This window comes from Acinonyx jubatus, chromosome A1, assembly GCF_027475565.1.
Source record: "Acinonyx jubatus isolate Ajub_Pintada_27869175 chromosome A1, VMU_Ajub_asm_v1.0, whole genome shotgun sequence".
NCBI lineage: Eukaryota > Metazoa > Chordata > Mammalia > Carnivora > Felidae > Acinonyx > Acinonyx jubatus.
Window position 1 is genome coordinate 13,874,030 of NC_069380.1, and position 22,240 is coordinate 13,896,269.

General features: G+C 33.8%; 1 protein-coding gene across 11 annotated transcripts in view; it reads left to right on the forward strand.

Annotated features, from left to right (window-relative positions):
• NBEA (neurobeachin) overlaps nucleotides 1-22,240 on the forward strand; it is a 676,718-nt gene that overhangs the window by 181,208 nt on the left and 473,270 nt on the right. For all 11 annotated transcript variants that reach the window (XM_053214308.1, XM_053214315.1, XM_053214324.1 and 8 more), the window contains 2 exons: nucleotides 12,707-12,815; nucleotides 21,564-21,645. In XM_053214308.1, the coding sequence (XP_053070283.1) occupies nucleotides 12,707-12,815; nucleotides 21,564-21,645 (191 nt within the window). The remainder of the gene's footprint in view (nucleotides 1-12,706; nucleotides 12,816-21,563; nucleotides 21,646-22,240) is intronic.

Here is a 22,240-nt window from a genome sequence, read left to right on the forward strand (position 1 = left end):
ATAAGAGTTTAGAAGAATTAGAAAATGATTGCTATAGAAAGTATGGAAGTTCCAGTAGTGGCCTAAATTGAATTTCCAACTAAGAAAAGCAGAACAGTGGAACTAAACATATATTTAAAGCTATAATTCAGTGAAGTCCTAATATAAGATTTTACCATCCATTTAAAAGATCATTCTGAGTACCAGGGAGAATTTTCCTAGAATGGTCAGCACAAAAGTATACTATTGGTCTTAAATACTAGTCTTAAATCACTTATTTTAAGAAAAATTCAATTGGTCACAATAATAAAAACCCAGATCTATGTGCAAGAAACATACAAAAATAAAGTGATTTAGAAAGGCGGAAAATTAAAGGATAACTAAAGGTTATACCACATGCATACAAGTGAGGAAAACAGGAATCATCTTAATTTTGGACAAATTAGAAGTCAAGCCAAAAAGCAATAAACAACATAAAGAAGGATACATAATGTTACAGGGTGAAACTTTCATAAAAAAGAAATTATGGGATAAATAATACAATTACCGTTAGTTTGAAATACTAAAACAAAGTTTAATCCACCTACCTTGGTTCATAAAAAAATCCAGGGGGAATGTAATCAAAATAGTAAGGTAAATCTGATTAATATAGTTTGAAATCTGTACCATGTTAACATGGAACATTTATAAAAATTTGACATCAAAGTAGTATACATCAAAGAAGAATTCCAAAACATAAAGACAAAACAGACAATATTCTTTTAATAAAACACAGTAAAATTAGAAAATAGGAACAAGGTCAGAAACCAAAGTTTCTTCTACCTAGAAATTTAAAGTTTATTAAACAATTTTTGTGTCAATGAGAAAATACAAGCAGCAGAATTTTTTCAATATTTTATTAAAATTATTGTATTGTATTTTATTGTATTTTATTGTATTTTATTGTATTTTATTGTATTTTATTGTATTTTATTTTATTTTATTTTATTTTATTTTATTTTATTTTATTTTATTTTATTTTATTTTATTTTTTATCATGAGTGTACTCTTTAATCCCCACCCCCTATTTCTCCCATCTCCCCACATACCCTCTGGTAACCATCTGCTTATTCTCTATAGTTAAGAGTCTGTTTCTTGGTTTGTCTCTCTTTTTTTCCTTTGCTTGTTTGTTTTGTTTCTTAAATTCCACATATGAGTGAGGTCATATAGTATTTGTCTTTCTCTGAATGACTTATTTTGCTTAGCATTATACTCTCTAGCCCTATTTATATTGTTGCAAATGGCAAGATTTCATTCTTTTTTATGATAATATCGACAATATTATTCACAATATTATCACAATAATATTCCATTGTGTTTCTATACCACATCTTCTTTATCCATTCATCTGTCAATGGACTGGGCTGTTTCTGTAGATTGGCTAGTATAAATAATGTTGCAATAACCATAGGGGTGCATATATCCGTTTGAATTATGTTTTTGTATTTTGGGGGTAAATACCCAGTAGCGCAATTCCTAGATCATTGGGTAGTTCTATTTTTAATTTTTTGAGGAACCTCTATGCTGTTTTCCATAGTGGCTACACCAATTTGCATTCCCATCAGCAGTGCAAGAGGGTTCCTTTTTCTCCATATTCTCACCAACCCTAATGAGGTGATATTTCATTGTAGTTTTGATTTACATTTCCCTGATAATGAATGGTATTGAGTATCTTTTCATGTGTTTGTTGGACATCTATATGTCTTCTTTGGAGAAATGTCTGTTCATGTTGTCTGCCCATTTTTAATTGGATTATTTGTTTCTTGGTATTGACGTATGTCAGTATTTATATATTTTGGATACTAATCCTTTTTCAGATATGTCATTTGCAAATATCTTCTCCCAGTCTGTAGGCTACCTTTTAGTTTTATTGGCTGTTTCCCTTGCTCTGCAGAAACATTTTAGTTTGACGTGATCCCAGTAGTTTATGTTGGCTTGCCTCAAGAAACATATCTAGAAAAATGTTGCTATGGCTGATGGTGAAAGATTACTGCCTATGCTCTCTTGTAGGAATTTTACGGTTTCACATTTAGATCTTTAATCAGTTTTTGTTTGTTTTTGTGTATGGGGAGAGATATTGGTCTGGTTTCATTCTTTTGCAGGTGGCTGTCCAGTTTTCCATACACCATTTGTTGAAAAGAATGTCAGTTTCCCATTGAATATTCAGTCCTTTGTTGAAGATTACAAAATCATTGTGCAGAAATCTGTTGCATTCCTATACACTCATAATGAAGCAGCAGAAGGTGAAATTGAGTAAACAGTTCCTTTTACAACTGAACTAAAAACAATAAAATGTTTAGGAATAAACCTAACTTAAGAGGTGAAAGATCCATATTCTGAAAACTGTCAGGAGTGCGTGGGTGAATCAGTTGGTTAAGCGTCCGACTTCAGCTCAGGTCATGATCTCGCAGTTTGTGGGTTCGTGCCCCATGTCAGGCTCTGTGCTGTCAGCTCAGAACCTGGAGCCTGCTTCAGATTCTGTGTCTCCCTCTCCCTCTCCGCCTGTCTTCCACTCATCGTCTGTCTCTCTCTGTCTCTCAAAAATATGTAAATGTTAAAAAAAATTGAAAACTATAAAACACTGATGAAAGAAATTTAAGAATACACAAAGAAATAAGACATTCCATGCTTATGAATTGGGAGAACAAATAATGTTAAAATGTCTGTATGATCCAATGCAACTTATAAATTTAATGCAATCCCTATCAAAATACCAATAGCATTTTGCACAGAACTAGGACAGACAATCCTAAAATTTGTATGGAAAACAGTCCTGAAAAATAAAAATAAAACTGGAGGTATTGTAATTCCAGATTTCAAGTTATATTACAAAGTGGTAATAATTAGTGGTGCCTGGGTGGCTCAGTCAGTTAAACATCCAACTCTTGATTTTGGCTCAGGTCATGATCTCATGGGATCAAGCCCCGCATTGGGCTCTGTGCTGATAACGCAGAACCTGCTTGAGATTCTCTCCCTCCCTCTCTCTTAGCCCCCTCTCCACTTGTGCATGCATGTGCATGCTCTCTCTCTCTCTCTCTTTCAATAAATAAATAAATAGGGGTGCCTGAGTGGCTTAGTCAGTCGAGCATCCGACTTCGGCTTGGGTCATGATCTTACGGTTCATAAGTTTGAGCCCCACATCGGGCTTGCTGCTGTCAGTACGGAGCCTGTTTTGGATCCTCTGTCCCCTTCTCTATCTGCTCCTTCCCTGCTTGCACTCTCTCTCTCAAAAATAAAACATTTAAAATAAAATTAAAATAAATAGACATTTAGTGAAAAAAAAAATAAAGTGGTAGTAATTAAAACAGTATGGTACTGGCATAAAAAGTAGACACATAGATCAGTGGAATAGAACAAAAAACTCAGAAATAAACCCACAATTATATGGACAAATGGCAGAATTAAAAAAAAAAAAAAACTTTCACAAACCTATGAGATATAGCCCAGGAAGTGTTTAGAAGAATATCCATAGTTATACAGCAATAAAAAGAAAATACAGAGAAAAATAATTAAAATGTCTAAGTTAGGAAAAGAATAACCAAATAAATGGAAGAAAGTAATTAATAAATAGACAAGTAGGAATATCATGATTTGGGATATAAAAAGTCATTTAAAAAGCTAGTTTTTTTTTAAGCTCATGACATAAATGGATGTCATCATTAAGCAACTTAATAAAGGACAAAAATACGAATGTATAAAATATAATTTCCATAATTAACATACAAACTGAAGAAATTAAAAGAATTTTACATGATCATTTTGTACAACTTTCCCTAGAAACTGGTAAGACAACCTAGTAGAAAAAGGGGGAAAGGATATGCATGAATGGTCAGCTTATAGAGGAGAATATGCATGGCATATAAATATTTAAAAAGAAGGGAGTCCTACTGGTGTAAGGGAAATATATCCTAAAACTAAAGTAAGACATAATTTTTCACATATTAGATTGACAGAATTCTCAAAATTCCACATCCTGTCTTTGTTAGCAAGATTGTTGGGGGGAGCAAGCATTCTCGCACATCAGAACTTAAATTAGTATAGTCCCATTTAGAGTGAAGTGTTAATTTTGATGAATGTCTGTTGAAATTACAAATACATATAGTTTTTAACACAGCAGTTTATCTCTTGTACACATGTGAAATAATGTTTCTTCAGAGGTACTCGTTGTGTTGTTTATATTTGTAAGGGTTAAGAGAAATCTTAAATTTCTATTAATAGGGGATTTGCTAAAAAAATGATGGTTTATTCATTAAATGGAATACCATGCAGTTGTAAAACAAAACTGTTAAGTCTCAGTATATTGATATCACAACTAAATTGCTACATGATTAAAAACAAATAGTATAGATAAGTGTTTATTTGATTTAATTTTGTATAAAAAAGAGGATATAAGTATATAACAGTTCCTATATTACATTAAGAAAATCTAGTAGAATATGTAAGAAACAAGAAATTACAAACAGTGGCTCCTTATGGGGAATTGGTACATGTACATACATACATACATACATATATATATACACACATACACATATATATGTGTGTGTATGTGTATATATACATACATGTATATATACACACACATATATGTATATATATGTGTGTGTACATATATATACACACACACATATATATGTGTGTATATATGTGTATATATATACACACATACATACATATATATGTGTATATATATATGTGTGTGTGTGTGTATATATATATACATACATACATACATACATACATAAAATTCATTGGCTGTCAAGTTGTACTGCATTGGTTTGGATCCTGGCTTAGCCACACATTTTTTTGAATGGTTTTGGAAATATCCTTGAGCCTCAGTTTTTATCCTACATGAGTAAAACTATACTCCTTTCTCACTGAGTTTTAAGGATAAATGATACGGTAGATTTAAAAGAGTTAATCACAGTACATTGCAATATGATGCTTTAAATATTTGGCAAAAAGGTAATAGGTGCAATTTAACCTGCAATTCTGGTAAAAACAGGTCATATCTTAAGTATAATAAGATATTTATCTTAAATATAAAATTTAAACATGAAATACTAGTATCATTTAGATCAGTAGATAAGTATTTCTACTATATTATTACTATTATTCAAGATTTGAAACAAATAAAACACATAATTATTAGGGAGGAGGAAATAATGTTTGTAAAGGCTTTGATTATATACCTTAAAACCTAAGAAAATCGTCTCTAAAACTGTTAAGAAATGAAATGTCACCCAAACTCAGTGTCTTATTTGTGTCTGGCAGTGAATCTGAGTTGGGTCCATGAATGAAGCTAAACTGAAGTCCGGTGCATTGGTCCTTTGCAATGCCTAGTTTGTAATTTCTGTCAAGTGCCTGGGGTATAGGTTGTGAGATAATCCATATACTTTGTCAGCTGAAGTAGAGATAGGTTTGATATCCATCATTAAAATTGAGAAGTCTGTTCCAAATAATATATACACAGCTACTCCTTCCTCCTGAAGATGGAACTCAAATAAATCCTCTCTACTTGAGTGTGAGATGGACTTGCTGGCTTTTTTCCAAAGGATAGTGAAACCTGGCAGTGATTTCCCCTATTGATTAAGGCTGACATCAACAGTTCTGTATCATGTTGATATCATGTATTCCCTGATATGATGTAATGAGAAAGGCACTTCCTCTCTGTGGTATTCTTCTAAAAGTAATAATAATAATCCCAGTGTAGTCCAGAGAAAGTATCATATATCCCCAAATTGAGGGATATTCCACAAAATACTTGACCAATACTCTGCAAAACTGTCAAAGGGCATGAGAAACAAGGAACAGGAAAACTGCTGCAGAGCAGAGGAATTTAAGGAGATATGATGACGAAATGAAAGGTGGTATTCTGGATTGGGTCCTGAACAGAAAAAGGACATTAGGGAAAACGGGTAAAATATTAATAAACGTCTGTAGTTTAGTTAAAACGTTATACTTATGTTGATTTCTTAGTTTTGACATATGTATCATGATTAGATAAGATATTACCATATGGGGAAGTTGGGTAAATAATATATGGGTACTCTCTGTACTATCTTTTCAACATTTCTGTAAATCATAAAAATTTTCAAAATAAAAAGCTATATAAAACTGAAAAACTTAACTTGGGTGTATGCTTCAATAGAAAGCCAAACTGTTCTTTCATGGAAGTGGTCTGATTATAGTTATCCTCAGAACAGAATCTAACAAATCATTCAAATAGATGATCAAAATGCCTAAACGGCTGTACTGTAATACAGCTATGATAATTTTAGCTTATAAAAATTTAAAAGCCTATGTTATTGAATGTTCATTGTGGAAATAAAAATTCTCAACCAAGTATATTTGTCTGATGTCTTAACTTCAAACCCTGTAATTTCTGGGTGAATTCTCCAAGTTAATCACACTCTAAATGAATCAGCTTGCTGTGTGTAGTGTTGACTACAGGCCTGAGAGTTATATACTGACAGTTGTTTTAACCTAATGGTTTCTTTTCCAACTAGTTGAAATTATCCAGTTTTTCTGGCAGAACCGATTGTCTGTTAACAAAAAGTAGTGATGTAGGTTCTGGGAGTATGAGAGGTGGAAAGAAGTTTCCTTCCCATATATTTTCAACATCTAACCTATTGGCTTTCTTCAGGCAAATGTTGGTTCCTATGTGTACCTGGGGTAGCAGCAGAGAAAACAAGACAACTGGTGAGGGGTTTTCTCTCCCATGGGAATGACAGGCAGCTGAAGAATTATGTTAGAAGCCTAAAGAAAAGACTAAAAAGCAGCAAATTTTGAGAGATCATTTTTCTGTCAAAGATCTGTGCCTCTTACTTTCTCTCCTTTGCACCCCCCTCCCTCCTGAGAGGTGTTAACATTGGCTTCTATGTAAGTGACCACCAGAAGGCCAAGAAGTATCTGAAATGATGGGTTGAATCTTCCCTGTCCTTGAATTTGTGGGAGTGCAGGAATATTGGAATGCCACAATGCTGGCTCCAGGACTTAACAACAAGCTAGGTTTTATACTACAGATCAGTTATCTTAGGCGGTCCTCTACCTTACAGCACCTGCAGGGATCCCATCATGTAAAACCCATAGCAGTGAGATCTGACCTCAACTGTGTAAAAAAGAAAAATAGCAACTCATTAAAGGCTAGTAGCCAGAGACAGGAGATAAGAGAGAGTCATCAAACTATGTACTCAGTGAAATAGAACTAGTGGAGGGGGCTATGGTGGAATCTTTGAATTTTATTTTTAAGAAGAGCATTTAAGATTCAAGTAGGGAACCAAAAATGATATTCTGCCTCGTTAGCTCATGACTTGTTTTCCAGTCCATCCAAATTAGTGGATTCCCACTAAATTAGTAAGTTCCCAAAGCATGGGTCCAAAAATAGAAAGAGAAAAGATAAAGAATATAGGAGACTAAGCATGTGAATAAGAATTCTTATAGGAGAAAAATAGTGGGTAAAACGATACCCTGAAATACTTTGTACTACTAGAAACTTAGAAATTTTGAATAAAATACAACAGAAATCCTTTCAGATGTATAGCTGAGCACACAAAAGTAGTTAAATTCTCATATGCCAAAAATGAAAATCAAACATAATGGGAGAAATAATTCTTAAGAAACAAGGTAATATTAAAACAAACCATGAAGCTTTAAAAAAATCACAGTAACTTCTAGAAATTAAAAGGTAGTAATTAAAATTAGCTCCATGGACATGTTAAACAGGTGAGATAAAACTTTAGAAAGAATTGGTGAGCTCAAAGATAGCAATGAAGAAATTACCCAGAATGTAGCATCAAGAGACAAAGATGACAAATAAGAAAGGAGGTTAAGGGATGGAAAAAGAATGAAAGTTTTCATAGAATAAAATACCCAGGAATGAATTTAACCAAGGATATAAAAGATCTACAAACAAAACTAAACCTAAACTAAACTAAAAGTAAAACTAAAACTGAAAACTAAAAATATGCTTGATTAGCATATTCATTATTCTCAAACACACACAAAAATATAAAACTTGTCAGTGGAAGTCATAAAGTTGTCCAAAATGTAAATAAATTGTCATAAAGATGACTTGTCACCCACAATTCAATTAAGAAATCACTGATAAAAATCAAACTAATACAGTGGAAATGTACATATTGTAAATAACTCATAACAAGAAATTACTGCACACATTATAAAGTGTTTAGAATCAAAACTGAGAATTTTGTGTATTTACACTTCTGAGAGTTGGCCTAAGTAGTATTGGAGGCAACTGATAGTCATAAATATTTATATTAAAAAAAGAAAGGTGATGGGGCACCTGGGTGGCTCAGTCGGCTGAGCGTCCGACTTTGGCTCAGGTCATGATCTCACGTCTTGTGAGTTTGAGCCCCACGTCAGGCTTTGTGCTGACAGCTCGGAGCCTGGAGCCTGCTTTGGATTCTGTGTCCCTCTCTAGCTCTGCCCCTCCCTCGCTCATGCTCTGTCTCTCTCTCAAGGATAAATAAAACATTTTTTAAAAATTAAAAATAAAGTGTTTTGCCTTTTCCCCCCTAGGTTTTTAATTTTATGCTGAATGTAAGGATAGTTTAACATCAGAATATCCTTTAACATAATCTCCTTATTAACACATTGAAGAATAGCTATGTAATTACGCAAATGGATACAAACAATTTTGATAAAATTCAGTATCCATTCATCATCAAAATTCCTAGGAAAGCAGGAATAGAAAATGATTTCTTTAACCTGATAAGGCCTGTCTACTTGAAAGTAACCATCGTCCTGTTTAGTAGTAAAATATTAGAAGAATTCCCCTTCAATAGCTACAAGTTAATGTAAGCCTGTTTTCACCAGCCCTATTCAAGATCATATTAAACAGTATACTGACATTCATAGAACAGTCAGCAAATTGTTTTAAGTGTAGAATATATAATGGGCTGGGCTATAAAACATAAAACAAGTTTCAATAAATTTAAAAGAATTGAGATCAAACAACATGTTTTCTTTGACCACAACAAAATTAAGTAAGAAATCAACAGCAGAAAGAGCTTTGGTAAATTGCTTGATAGTAAGAACCCCTAGGTCAAAGAAATCTCACAGCAAAATAGAAAATAGTTTGATTTGTATAAATCCACAACATACAACATATAACCAGAGCATATAACAACTAACTGAATTCTCATGCATTGCTGATGGGAATGTAAAATGCTCTAGCCATGTTCCAGAAGAGTTTTCTAATTTCTTAAAAATGTAACACTTACCACATACCCTGGCATTTCCATGCTTGCGTACCTACTCGGGAGAAATGACGGCATATGTCCACAACTGGACTTGTGCATAGATGTTCTTAATACCATTATCCAGAACAGTTCAAAACTGGAAATAATCCAAAATTCCATTAATTAGTGAATGGATAAACAAAGTATCATATGTCCATACAATGGAATACCAATGCACAATTAAAAGGAAACAAACTACTGATGCACACTATGACATTAATGAGTCCTAAAAATCATGCTAAATGGAAGAGGCCTGATGGAGAAGAGCACGTTTTCATTCATATGAAATCTCCAGAATGCAGTTAGTGATTATTATATTGGGCTAGTGATGGGAGTGGGATTGACTACAAGGCACAAGAGAATTTTTTGGGGTGATGAAAATGTTGGAACTGGAAATTGATGATAATTGCGTGACTCTATAAGGTTTTCAAATAATTACTAAATTATATACTTACATGAATTTTGTGTTCATGTTGGTGAGAGAAGCTGCTGGTAAAATGCGTTTACACTTTGATGGTACAAGTTACACTTTGATGGTGCAAAGTACCACTTTGATGGAAAATTGCAGAGAGTCTCATAAAATTAAAAGCTTTTAACACCCATCATTTCAGTTACAAGAATTTATTCTAAGTAAATAGTCATGGATATATGCCCAAAGATTTACCTAAAAGGGCAAAGTTTTGTTCGTGGTAGAAAAAAAATTGGAAATAGCATCAATGTCAACAGTCATCAATGGATGTAATGTGCTGCATACTTATTATATTTAATGACTGAAAATTCAAGACAGGATAACAGGAAAAAAAGTATAAATTACCTTATACAGAATTAGTTTCATCATATTGATATCATCTATACTTATTTATCACCATATTTATATGCATAGTCATTAATCTAGAAGAACATAAACTGACACTTTATAATGATTTTCTCTGAGTTATGGAAAGTATGGGTTTCTTTTACCTTTGTCTTGTTTCAACATACTGCCTAAGTTTGTTACAAGAAGTATTCTTTGACTATCCAAAAAAAAAAAAAGGCTTGTTTATTTTGTGAAGAAGAAAATTGGATTTTATTTTCATTGGGATGTTAGTAAGCTAATAAATGTATAATTTGTATGACATTAAAAGGTTACTCTTTTTTTTTTTTAGAAAAGATTACATTCTTAATCCAAATGGACAGAAATCCTATAAAATTCAAAGGGTAAAGCAAATAGGCACTAAAGCCTGAAGTCTGTTTAGGTCTTAAAGTTAAGGTTCAAAATTTTACTTTCTCTAGTCTATGCCCTATTGAAGTCTTTTTGAGCAGAATGCATTGAGTTTGGTCTTTCATTAGGGATTCTGTGGGAAACAAAGTCACGTGGGGATCATGGGGAGTATAGGTCACCCACACTCTGCCTGAGATAATGGATGGCATTTTTGGCTGTCTCTTCAGTGCTGTGAAGCAAAAATTATTGATAAACATTGTTTTAAAGCAACCTGCAGGAGGAAGCTGACCCATCTCTTCTCTGGTATATACGGAGGATTCTTCAATTCCCCCACAAAAGGCTAGAATATAGCTGCTCTATAGAAATTTACATTATAGAAGATAATCAGAAGGGCATGAATTTCTTTAGTAGCTGAAATTATACTGGTGCAGGTAAGAGATTATTGTAAGTTCCTAATTAGGCTATTCCAGGTAGCCTAATTTGGATAACTTTTACCAGCTTCATGTATCAGAGAGATATATAAAGGAAAACACTTTGACATTTGTTCTTTCTTGATTAGGGAGCAAATGAAAGTTTAAGTCGTCCTTGCCTTGGGTGTCGCCTGAATTGGAAAATACTTAAAGCCTTCCCCTCTATAATCCCATAATATCCATTAGTCCTGATTTTTAAAAATTTTTTAATGACCAGTTGACCTTTTTTCAGTCGTGTTTAAGTGTTTCGCAAACACAGCCACGAGACAAACATGTGCCTAAGCTCTTGGGTTTCAGTTATTTTGCTGTTTCCCTCCCTGGACTGAGGAGAATTAGGTGGGGGGAAACAGCTGCCCTGTGTCTTTTGTTGTACAGTGTGGAGCTTGGAGGCTGATGTTAGAAGAGAGGATTTCCAGGTGAGTGGTACCCAGATAAATGGTTCATTATTTGATTTCTGTATTAATTAAAGTAACAATGGCTGCTGCAGCAGACAGACACAATTTTAGCTGCTTCTTAAACTAGTAGTTTCTTATTCATTGAAAATCCAAATGGGTGTTCCACAGTAGGTGGCTTTCTTGCAAGCTGTGATTTAGAGACCTGGGCTGCTGCTTCCATCTTGTCCTCCCTGTCTTCGTCATGTGGCTCCTGTGTTTCTGCCTTGGAGACAGAGCATGGAAGACGTGCATGAGTGCTTTTCTGTGGGCCAGGCCTGAAAATGGTTCATGACTTTCCTGCTCACATTCCACTGGCTAAAACTCAGTTAAATGGTCACACCTGAGTGTAAAAGAGGCTGGAATTGATAGTATACCTGTGCTCTCAGGAAGAAAGGAATAAGAATTGGTGAATACCCAATTTATATCAGTGTTGCCAGATCTGAATAGGGAACAATAGCAAATCAAGGTAAGAAATGAAATGCCTTGGGTTGACAGCCAAGAGGATCCAGATCTTGAATTCGAAGACAGTGACACAAGTGAGAGGCTCATAGCAATTCCCTGAGATAGAACTAAATGTTGTAGGAAACCCTGAGTACAGCCTTCTATTCTATTTATGGATTTGGTGTGGGGAGGACAGTTAACTGAGCCAACAGTAAGAAATTAAGAAAGTTTTTTTGTGTGTGTTTCTCTCTCTCTCTCTCTCTCTCTCTCTCTCTCTCTCTCTCGGTTTTAAATCCAATGGCAGACCACAAATACAAGCAATAATGAGCTAAGCATCCGGCTCTTGATTTCTACTCAGGTCTGCTCATGGTTCATGAGTTTGAGCCCTGCATCGAGCTCTGTGCTAACAGTGAAGAGCCTGCTCTGGATTCTCTTTCTCCCTGTCTCTGTCCCTCCCTCTCTCTCTCTCAAAATAAATAAATAAATAAACAAACATGTATAGACTTTAAATTTAGACAGAAAGGATTTAAAAATTTTGTGGTCTCTGTATTAGTGGAAACTAATAGTTTTAAACTTAATAAAAATAACTCCTAAATAGTTCATTAAAAATTTGAAAATAATAACTGTCAACATTTATATAATATTTATAATTTGTATATTTCACATTTTATATGAGGAGTGTTTAAATAGTGTTTTTGGAACTTTAGAAGATAGCTGTGTTATAAATGTTATTTTACTGCAGATGGAAGTTAGTAAAAGTAATTACTTGTATGATTTTGTATCTGTTTAATAGATTGTACTTTCTAAACCCAAAGTCATGTGATTAGGTAATCAAATGTATTTCATAGTGTTTTGTTTTCTTTCCCCCTTTTTCTCCAGGAGAAAAGTGGAAATTATGCATACTCATAGTCTTTTCACTCTTCTTGGAGAAAGGCTGATGTTGCATACAAACACTGTGACTGTCACCACATACAACACACTTTATGAGGTAAAAAAAAAAATGTGATGACGATTTAAAATGTATTTAGTGGAAACCTTCTATGTAATTGGGATCAGTAGTTGGTCAGTTAATCAGAAAGCCAGAAATCATTATTTTCAAAAATGAACACATACTTACATTTTGAAATTTTATTTTACAACATACACATGTGCATTTATTTGCCCATCTTTTTATGTCAGTCCAAGGTGTTTTCTTTTAGTATGGGTTGGCTGATTGACTTTGTGCAGTGTTTCTCATACAAACCACACCTATTATGTATTATATATTAGGTCTTTCCCTCCCCCCGCCTCTGCTAATTCTTTCTATCTCTGTCTCCTTTGAAACTACCAACATTAACCTAGAGTTGATAGAGAGGTAAATTATAGGTAAAAATTATTTGTGAAAGCAGTATCTGGAAGGAGCAGTAGATTTTATCATCTCAATTCACAAATCCTTTTTTCATCATTTCTACCATATAGCCATATAGCTTGAGCTCCGTATTTTCTATGAAACGCACACACTACCTCCCAAAGTAGCTGTTTTTATTTTTAAGGACCAGTAAAATATGAGTAATAATCCCCGTGTTAACCTTAAAACCTTAATTCTACTCTCCTACAACTGGTCTTTGGTGGCCCTAGTTCTTTTCTCTAGTACAAGGATTAGCAAACTTACTAATACCTGTCTGTGTGGCTAGGCGCCAAGGCTAGTTTTTCTGTCTTTAAATGGTTGAAAGTAAGCAAAAGAAAAATAAAATATGACATATAAAAATGATATGAAATTAAATGTCAGTGTCCATAAATACTTTTGTTGGAACAACCCGTGTGCTCATTCCTGTACATACTACTGGTGGTTGCTTTTGCATCACAGCAGCAGAGTTGAGTAGGTGCAACAGAGAATGTTTGTTATGTTCTCATCACACTTTGCATGCTGCTCTGTTGCACTACAGATCACGGCATGTGGTGACTTGATAGTGTTTCACGTATCACAGGTATTTTAAGTCTAGCTTTTTGTTTAATACCAGTGCATAACCGTCATGTCAGAATAAGAAAAGTGGACTTCAGGTCTCACACGTCTAAAATACAGTGGAGTGTGAATTATTTTGTTACAGATTTAGGTGGCAAAGCATTTTATCTGTTACACAAGGACACTGTTATACATTGATGCTAATAGATTAAACACTTGTAATAACATCCTTCACTCAGAAAAATAGTAGGCAGAAAATAAAAAATATCATCATTGCAGATTTCTCCACAAGAGTAAAAAAATGAAGTGAGAGACATTGAGGGCAAATGCTAAAATTCTTAATGGAATTGTACTACAATTTTAAATTCATATGGAACAAATTCAGACTCCTCTAATAACTACATTTGTTTCATCTAAGCCACAGTATATCTCAGTTCTAGTTTTGGGTGGCCCACAAGTAGAGGATAGTTTTTACATTTTTAAATGACCAGAATAAAAGAAGAATATTTTGTGATGTATAATTTTATGAAATTCAAATTTCATATTTGCAAATAAAGTTTTACTGGAAGGTAGTCACGTTTATTCACTTAGTCTATGAGTGATTTCAAACCATAATGACAAGGTTGAGTTGTGACAGACCATATGACCCACAAATCCTAAAATAGTTTTCTATCTACCTTTCTGTAAAAATTTTGCTACAAAGATAAAATTCTCTCTCTGCTGTAACAGAGAAATATCTCTCCACTCTTTTGTCATTTTTATTAAAAAGTACATTTTAATCTGATATCAGAATTAATATGCATTCATTATAGAATTTTGGAAAATACAGAAAAACACCAAAAAAATTTACTTCTGGTGTCTCCATCAGTACCGAATTATATATATAAAGTTTTTTGTCAGCTCACATACACATACAGACACACATACAAAAAACTCATGAAATATCATCCTTCCCATAGCTTTGGGTTCTCCTTTTTGCACTTAACAACATACTGCAAATATTTTTATTATAAAATGTTCATCATAGTTGGGAGGGCAAAGTTTTCTGGTAAAGGGCCAGATGCTAGATATTTATAGGATTTGTGGTAGTCTTAGTTTATCTAGACTGCTGTAACAGAATACCACAGACCAGGTGGCTTATAAACAACGGAAATTTGTATCTCACGGTTTGGGAGGCTGGCAAGTCCAATATCCAGGCACTGGCGGATTTGCTGTTTGGTGAGGACTCAGTTCATGGTTTATAAACCATCTTTTCACTGTGTCCTCCCATGGCAGTAGTATCAAGGGAGTTCTTAGATTTCTTTTATAAAGGGTCATAGTCTGACCTTCATGAGGGTTCCCAAGCCCTAAACACCTTCTAAAAGGCTCCACACCTCTTAATACCATGACACCGGGGATTGGTTTGCAAGATGAGAATTAGTGGGGACACAAACATTCAGTCTCTAGCAGCAGGCCTTATGGTGTCTGTGGGACTACTCAGCTCTGCAGTTGTGGCTCAGAAGCAGTTGTAGACACTGTGGGACAAATGGGTGCGCTGGCCAATAAAACTGTATTGTATCTGTTTTATTTTATATCTGTTTACAAAAGCAGATGGTATCCTGGATAGTATTTTGGCCTCAGGTCTGTAACATTACTTTCAGCTGTTTTATTTCATCTTTTTTTTCCGTTTTATCTTATCATCATTAAATTTAAGAGTAAATTAAAAAACTCCTTTGACTGCTCTGTTTCTTTCATTTTTAAGCCTAATATTACAACTTTGTGTTATTCATTCATCTAATTACATGATTTGTAAATGCTTATCATCCAGAACACTGGGTATTACCGTAGTGTTTTTTTTTTTAGTATTGCTCCAATATTTGACCTACAAAACTGAATAAGCATTAATAATAGAAAAGCCTACCATATACAAATCATCTTGATTCTGATATTATATTTCCCTAATAATAGTAACTGTTTTGGAGGGTGTATTTCCTGTGACAGTCACTTTGGTGTAAGTACTTTTCGTACATTATCTCAGAGTCTTACAACAACCCTATGAAACTAGATTTTTTTTGTTGTTGTTGCCTTTTTAAACAAACAGAATCACAAGGTAAACAATTTTTTTTCTGTGTCTCATCATTAATAATAAATGGTCATAAGATAGGCAGATTCCATAATGTACGTGCATAAGGTAAAAAATGTCAGAATCTACCTTTGGTGGACAACATGAAAGTCCTCTGAATCAAAACTGTCCTACAATATCATATTAGAGCTCTTTCTATTTGTGTTTCTATCTTGGTTTTTTTAGACTAATCCTTCTCTGGTTGATGATGTCTATACATGTTTTTTTAAATCATTTTTTGCCTACATGAATTTCTAACCCTCTGCTTGTTTTAACCAATTAGTGTCAAGAGTAGAGTGTCTTTGTAGTTAGTGAAACCTTATATTAAAATAAGAATGTAGCATAATAATATATTATGTTGAATTTGAAAAATCATTAGGTACTTAACCTTAAAGTAAGAACATATGTATTTCTATTAGTTTTCTTGAAAAGTGGCTCAATAGCAAATGCAGCAGTATTTTTACCTACCATCTATACTCATATGCACTCTCTTAGTATCCAGATTTTAGTCTCTAATGATATTCTACAGTAAAAAAGCCAAGTTGTTGCTGATTCCGTGTCTTAGGTGGAGAAAGTATGGATAAGTTTAGATCTTCTGATATTGGATATTGGATGTTGCAGATAAAGGAACTAACTTACAAGGTCTCTGACCAATTTGGCTGTAATATATGCTTTTAAAGTAGAATAATAATCATGGTTAATTGGAAAGATGGACTAAGTTAATTATACTCTAAAAAAGGAAAAGTTAAGTATACAAAAAGTCAAAAAAGAAAGATGGTTATGATATGATTGGGTTGCACTGTTGATCCCATAAAAAAGTAGAAGGGGTCTTAGCATAAGCTTTAGTACCACTAACAAGCCATATTATGTTATTAGACTGCAGGATGGTGGAGGACTAATTCTAGATTACCAAAGTTAAAAGATTGCACCATTTTGGAAGGTAGCATCAGGTCACAGAAAATTAAAACTCATGTGATAGGTTTGAACTTAATTCTCATTAACACAGTAAGTGAAATTTAACTGTAACTGGAAAACTCAGCCTCAAAACCTGAAGCTTGAGTTCGATTATCCTTGTGAGTAAGCATCGAACAGGGCCTACATCCCTGGCAAGAATGATTTGGTTGATAATCTTCAGTTTGAAAGCTCTTTTACTTTCATTTCCATTTTGGTTTGGGGAAATTAGCTTAACCCCAAACAATGTATCAAAATCAATATCACTACAACTGTAGGAAAGTATAAAATGAAGCACAGAAATAATCAAGAACTATGTGAAGCCTATGATCTTGGTAATGATATTTTAGCTTATGAGGTTTTTTTAAAGTTTTTGGAAGGCCAGTTAAGATAAGGACTATGTCACTGTCATCTTTCAAATTCTAAATCTGGGGCACCTGGGTGGCTCAGTTGGTTAACTGTCAGACTTTGGCTCAGGTCATGATACAGTTCACGAGTTCGAGCCTCACTCACATCGGGCTCTCTGCTGTCAGCACAGAGCCCACGTCAAATCCTCTGTCCCCCTCTCTCTCTGCTCCCCCCCTGCTTGTGCTCACTTTCTCTCTCTCTCAAAAAATAAATAAATAAACTTAAAAAAACAAAGAAATCTCTCTTTTAAAAAAATTCTAAGTCTGGTAATGCCTATAATAGAATAAATAACAAATATTAAAGGACAAAGTAACTAAGACCTTTTGGCAGGATATAGCAGATACCATTGTATAAAAGATGTAAAGATCTATCTCAGTTATTCTGAAAATTTTTAAAAATTATTAAGGAAATATCCCTGTCTATTAGTTTTCTGAGGTGAATTTATTCTTATAGGTCCTATGCTAAGAAGTAGGCTTTAGTGAACTCCTCTTTGAAATAACTCAAAATTATTTTTATATGAATACTTTCTGAGAATTACATTATTTGCAAAATTTGTATCTTAAGTTGATTTGCTTTATTTTTGCTTTTTTATTCCATCTCTAAATTATGGATAATTATATTTTCTTAATACTTGTTAGGACTCTCAAACATACTTAAAAATATAATTTGTTAGATTTTAAAATATGTCTTGTAAGCACAAAACTAGATTGTTCTGTTTGATATAGATCTTAACAAAACTATCTGATTATTTACTGTATTAAGTATTGGGATATCAATTTTACCTCATAGGTTTGGGTTTACTATTTCTCTTTAAATATTGTTCCTATAATTCAGTTAAATATTAATGTAGACAGAGGCAGCCAAGTGTGGGAACTTCTCATCTGAAGAGCTCAATGTCTTACAGAAATAATGAACTGATTTTTTTTTTAGTTTCAAGTTTTTATTTAAATTCCATTTAATTAACATACAGTGTAATACTAGTTTCAAGAGTAGAATTTAGTGATTCATGCACCCAGTGCTCATCACAAGTTTTGTTTTGTTTTGTTTTGTTTAAAAATTTTTTTTTCAACGTTTATTTATTTTTGGGACAGAGAGAGACAGAGCATGAACGGGGGAGGGGCAGAGAGAGAGGGAGACACAGAATCGGAAACAGGCTCCAGGCTCTGAGCCATCAGCCCAGAGCCCGACGCGGGGCTTGAAATCACGGACCGCGAGATCGTGACCTGGCTGAAGTCGGACGCTCAACCGACTGCGCCACCCAGGCGCCCCTGTTTTGTTTTGTTTAAATAAAAATGTGTATATATGTATTTTGGTTACTTTATCTTTTTCTGTTAGGGTATAACAGTTTCTGAACACAAAATTTTTACAAGGTGGTAGCATGCTTAAAACTTATAAAAATGAAACCCTTTTCTCAAAATTATAGACTCTCATAGGTGGACAGTATGTTAAATTCTTGTTCAAATATTCTTTTCACAGATAAAGAAACTAAGTGAAAAAAGTAATACAGCTTGTTCAAATTATAAAGATATGAAGATTCTCTGACCCCAGATACTTACAGTGGCAATTGGGTATAACGGTGGGGTCAATAGTTTGCCATTTTAAGAAATAGCCTAGTACTACTTTTGTCTTAGAAATTGAGCCTACTATCTAAAATGATTTATACATGATGAAGCTGGGGAGTGAGTAGGTCAGAGAGGAAGCTTTAACAGCTCCTGCTTAAGTCTAAACTCTTTCTGTGGCCCATGAATTGTGAGATAATTATTCCATTTATAAAATAGAATTTAAATGTATAATGCTAGGCTCAGATCTGTGTATCTAAATACATATTTATCAAGTTACTTCCATGCTTATAATTCATTATTGTTCCTCAGCCCTGTCCAAAATGATTAGCCACTAGTCACAGGTGGCTATGGAATTCTTAAAATGTGGCTATGAATTGAGATGTGCTCTAAGGCTTAATACATATTGGATTTCATGTCCGTATCTGGCTCTGAACCCTTCCTACAATTTTGGTTTTGTAGGGGCTGGGGTTAGGTTCCTATGCGTATCTGTAATCAATACAAGTCAAACTCTCATGGCCCATCTTGAGTCAAGTCCTTTCATTACAATGTTTATATCTATATTCATCTCTCCTTATTTATATCTCATTATTTCCCTCCCTCTTTTAAAAACTCATATAGGTTCTTGGGGTGCCTGGGTGGCTCAGTTGGTTAAGCTTCTGACTTCAACTCAGGTCATATCGCATGGTTCGTGGGTTCGAGCTCTGCGTTGGGCTCTGTGCTGACAGCTCAGAGCCTGGAGTCTGCTTCAGATTTTTGTGTTTCCCACTCTTTCTTCTCCCCCACCCCCCGCCCCTTGTGTTCTGTCTATCAAAAATAAATAAACATTAAAAAAAAGGAACATGTATTTATGCCTGTCTCGACAATTAATTGATTCTTGAAATAATAGTTCCACCTAGCATCTATGTTTCTCATTCTAACTATGTAGCAGAGTGTGGGCACATAAATGGCTCTTAATAAGTACATGCTGGGTTGAGTTTCTAAATATGTTTTTGTAATTAAACTCATACTTGAATATGTTATAGTTTTCAAAACACTTTCACATATAGAGCCTTCTTTGATCTTCCTAGCAAGTTTATTAGGTAGGCAAGACCATTATTATCCTCCTCGTTAGAAGATTAAATACAGACTTAAAAAGGACAATATAAAATTGTAGATATTTTTTGGGATAAATATTATTTTCTTTGCAATGAGGTGTCTTATTTTTGGGGTGAGACGGTTTTAACTAATCTTCATCATGGAAGAGTGTGGCCTGATCTTTCCCAAGCTTGTCTACAGTTATTTTTAATGTGTTTGTAACCAGAATTTTAGGGATGTGGTCCACTGGGCTGTAGGGCCACACCAGGGCTTTTTTGGGCAGACTGGTGTGAAAACTTCTTGTATGCATACAAAACCACTGAATGTTTTTTGGTATTTTCAAATTCCTAGGATTTGCAAAGAAATTTTTGTCCCATGTGTCTGCTCCATCTGATTAGTAGTGCATGTCTGTAGTGCAGTGTTCAGAAAATCCTGAGGCACTGTTCAGTTTCAACAGCAAAGTGTTTGGTTTAAACACAATTATAGGCGTGAAGGAGAGAGGTTCTTAAACCCTGTATTTATCATTTTAGTAACGGTAGGTTAGTTTTAATTTCAAGGCAATACCTTTTTGATAAACATTCCTAATATACATAAGTCAGTTTTCTATCTTTATCTCCTTTTTCTTCTTCTTTCTCATTTCTGAGCAGAAGGTCAGAAAAGTGCCTATACTGGATATCATGGTCTTTTTCTAATCAGAAGGGATCATTTCTGGGTCGTAATTAATTCCCTTTCCCCATCCTCAACTTTCATAATAATGGCTAAGTACAACTAGGCTCTCAACTAACTTTCATGGTTTCTCCATAGATATTGTACCTTACTGTAGGCTGAACTGAACGTTTCATTCAGAACTTAGCATATTAATTTAAACAGGAAATTCAATCAGTAATATAAAATTATATTCTTATTAAGTATAGTCTCATTGGACTATACTCATGCAAGAATAGGTATACACAGGCTAAAGCCTAAAATACAGTGAACAGCCGTATGTCCATTATTTATATATAATTCAGTTATCCATTCTTAAATTTAACAAATGTTTGAATATTGGCAGTGTGTCAGGAATTGTGCTGATTGCTAGGAATATAACAGTGAAAAAGATGTGTAAGAATCCAACACTCATAGAGACTGCTAAATTTTAGTGGAAAAAATTAGAAAATGTTTTAGAATTCTGTTTTTTTCTTTATTTGGTTAATTTCTTGTCATTTTTTTTTGTTATTTGAAAAAATAAGTTTAAAGAAAAATTCATTAGTAAATGACAAAGAGCACATTTCTAATGAAGACTTTTCCTTTATCACACTTCATTTTGAAGGTGAGACCCAGGCTCAGACATTATTTTTTTTATTGCCTTACTTTCTAAGTTTTTTAAAATTAATGACATAAGAGTCAAATGTTTATACACCATAAGTTTGCTAAGGATGTACAGTGTAAGGGTATTTCAAACAGAGTAATTCTTGGATTTCCTAATTAATCTTTCCTTCTGTCAATACTGGTTTGTTTTTGTCTTTATCCATAATAAACAAAATTTGAAAACTGAAGAATTAAAGAGTTTAGAAGTTTCAGAATGACTAGAGGACCCTTAGAAGAGAGTTTCATTTGATTTTGACAGAATTGACATTTTTTTCATTCTTTGTGTATCTATATTTTTAAATTATGATTTAAATTATTTATTAAATGAAATTCACATTCTTCATCTTTCAGATCTTGACAGAGCAAGTATGTACTCAAGTTGTACACAAACCACATCCAGAGCCAGATTCTACAGTGAAAATTCAGAATCCAAGTGAGCAAATAGCAATTAAAAAAAAATATATATATATATATATATATACCTGCTATACCTACAGCATAGGATATATATATATATAATATATATATATATATCCCTGTGACTTATCTGCTGTGTAACTGGACGTATGTAATTCTTAATTCCTTTCACCTATTTTGTTTGCCCATCTCCCTACCTCCCTCTCATTTGACAACCAGCAGTTCTCTAGTTCTGAGTATATTTGTGGGGTTTTTTGGTTTGTTTGTTTGTTTAGATTCCACGTGTAAGTCAAATCATATGGTATTTGGCTTTCTCCCTCTAACTTACTTCTCTTAGCATAGTACTCTCTAGGTCCATGCATATTGTTGCAAAAGGCAAGATCTCATTTTACAACTAATACCCTAGTGTGTGTAAATACCACATCTTCTTTAGCTGTTTACCTGCCAATGGACACTTAGGTTGCGTCCATATCTTGGCTATTATAAATTATGTTGCACTGAACATAGAGGTGCATATATCTTTTAGATTTAGTTTTGTGTTTGCTTTGGGTCAATACCCAGTAGTGGAATTACTGAATCATAATGGTAATTCTATTTTTAATTGTTGAAGA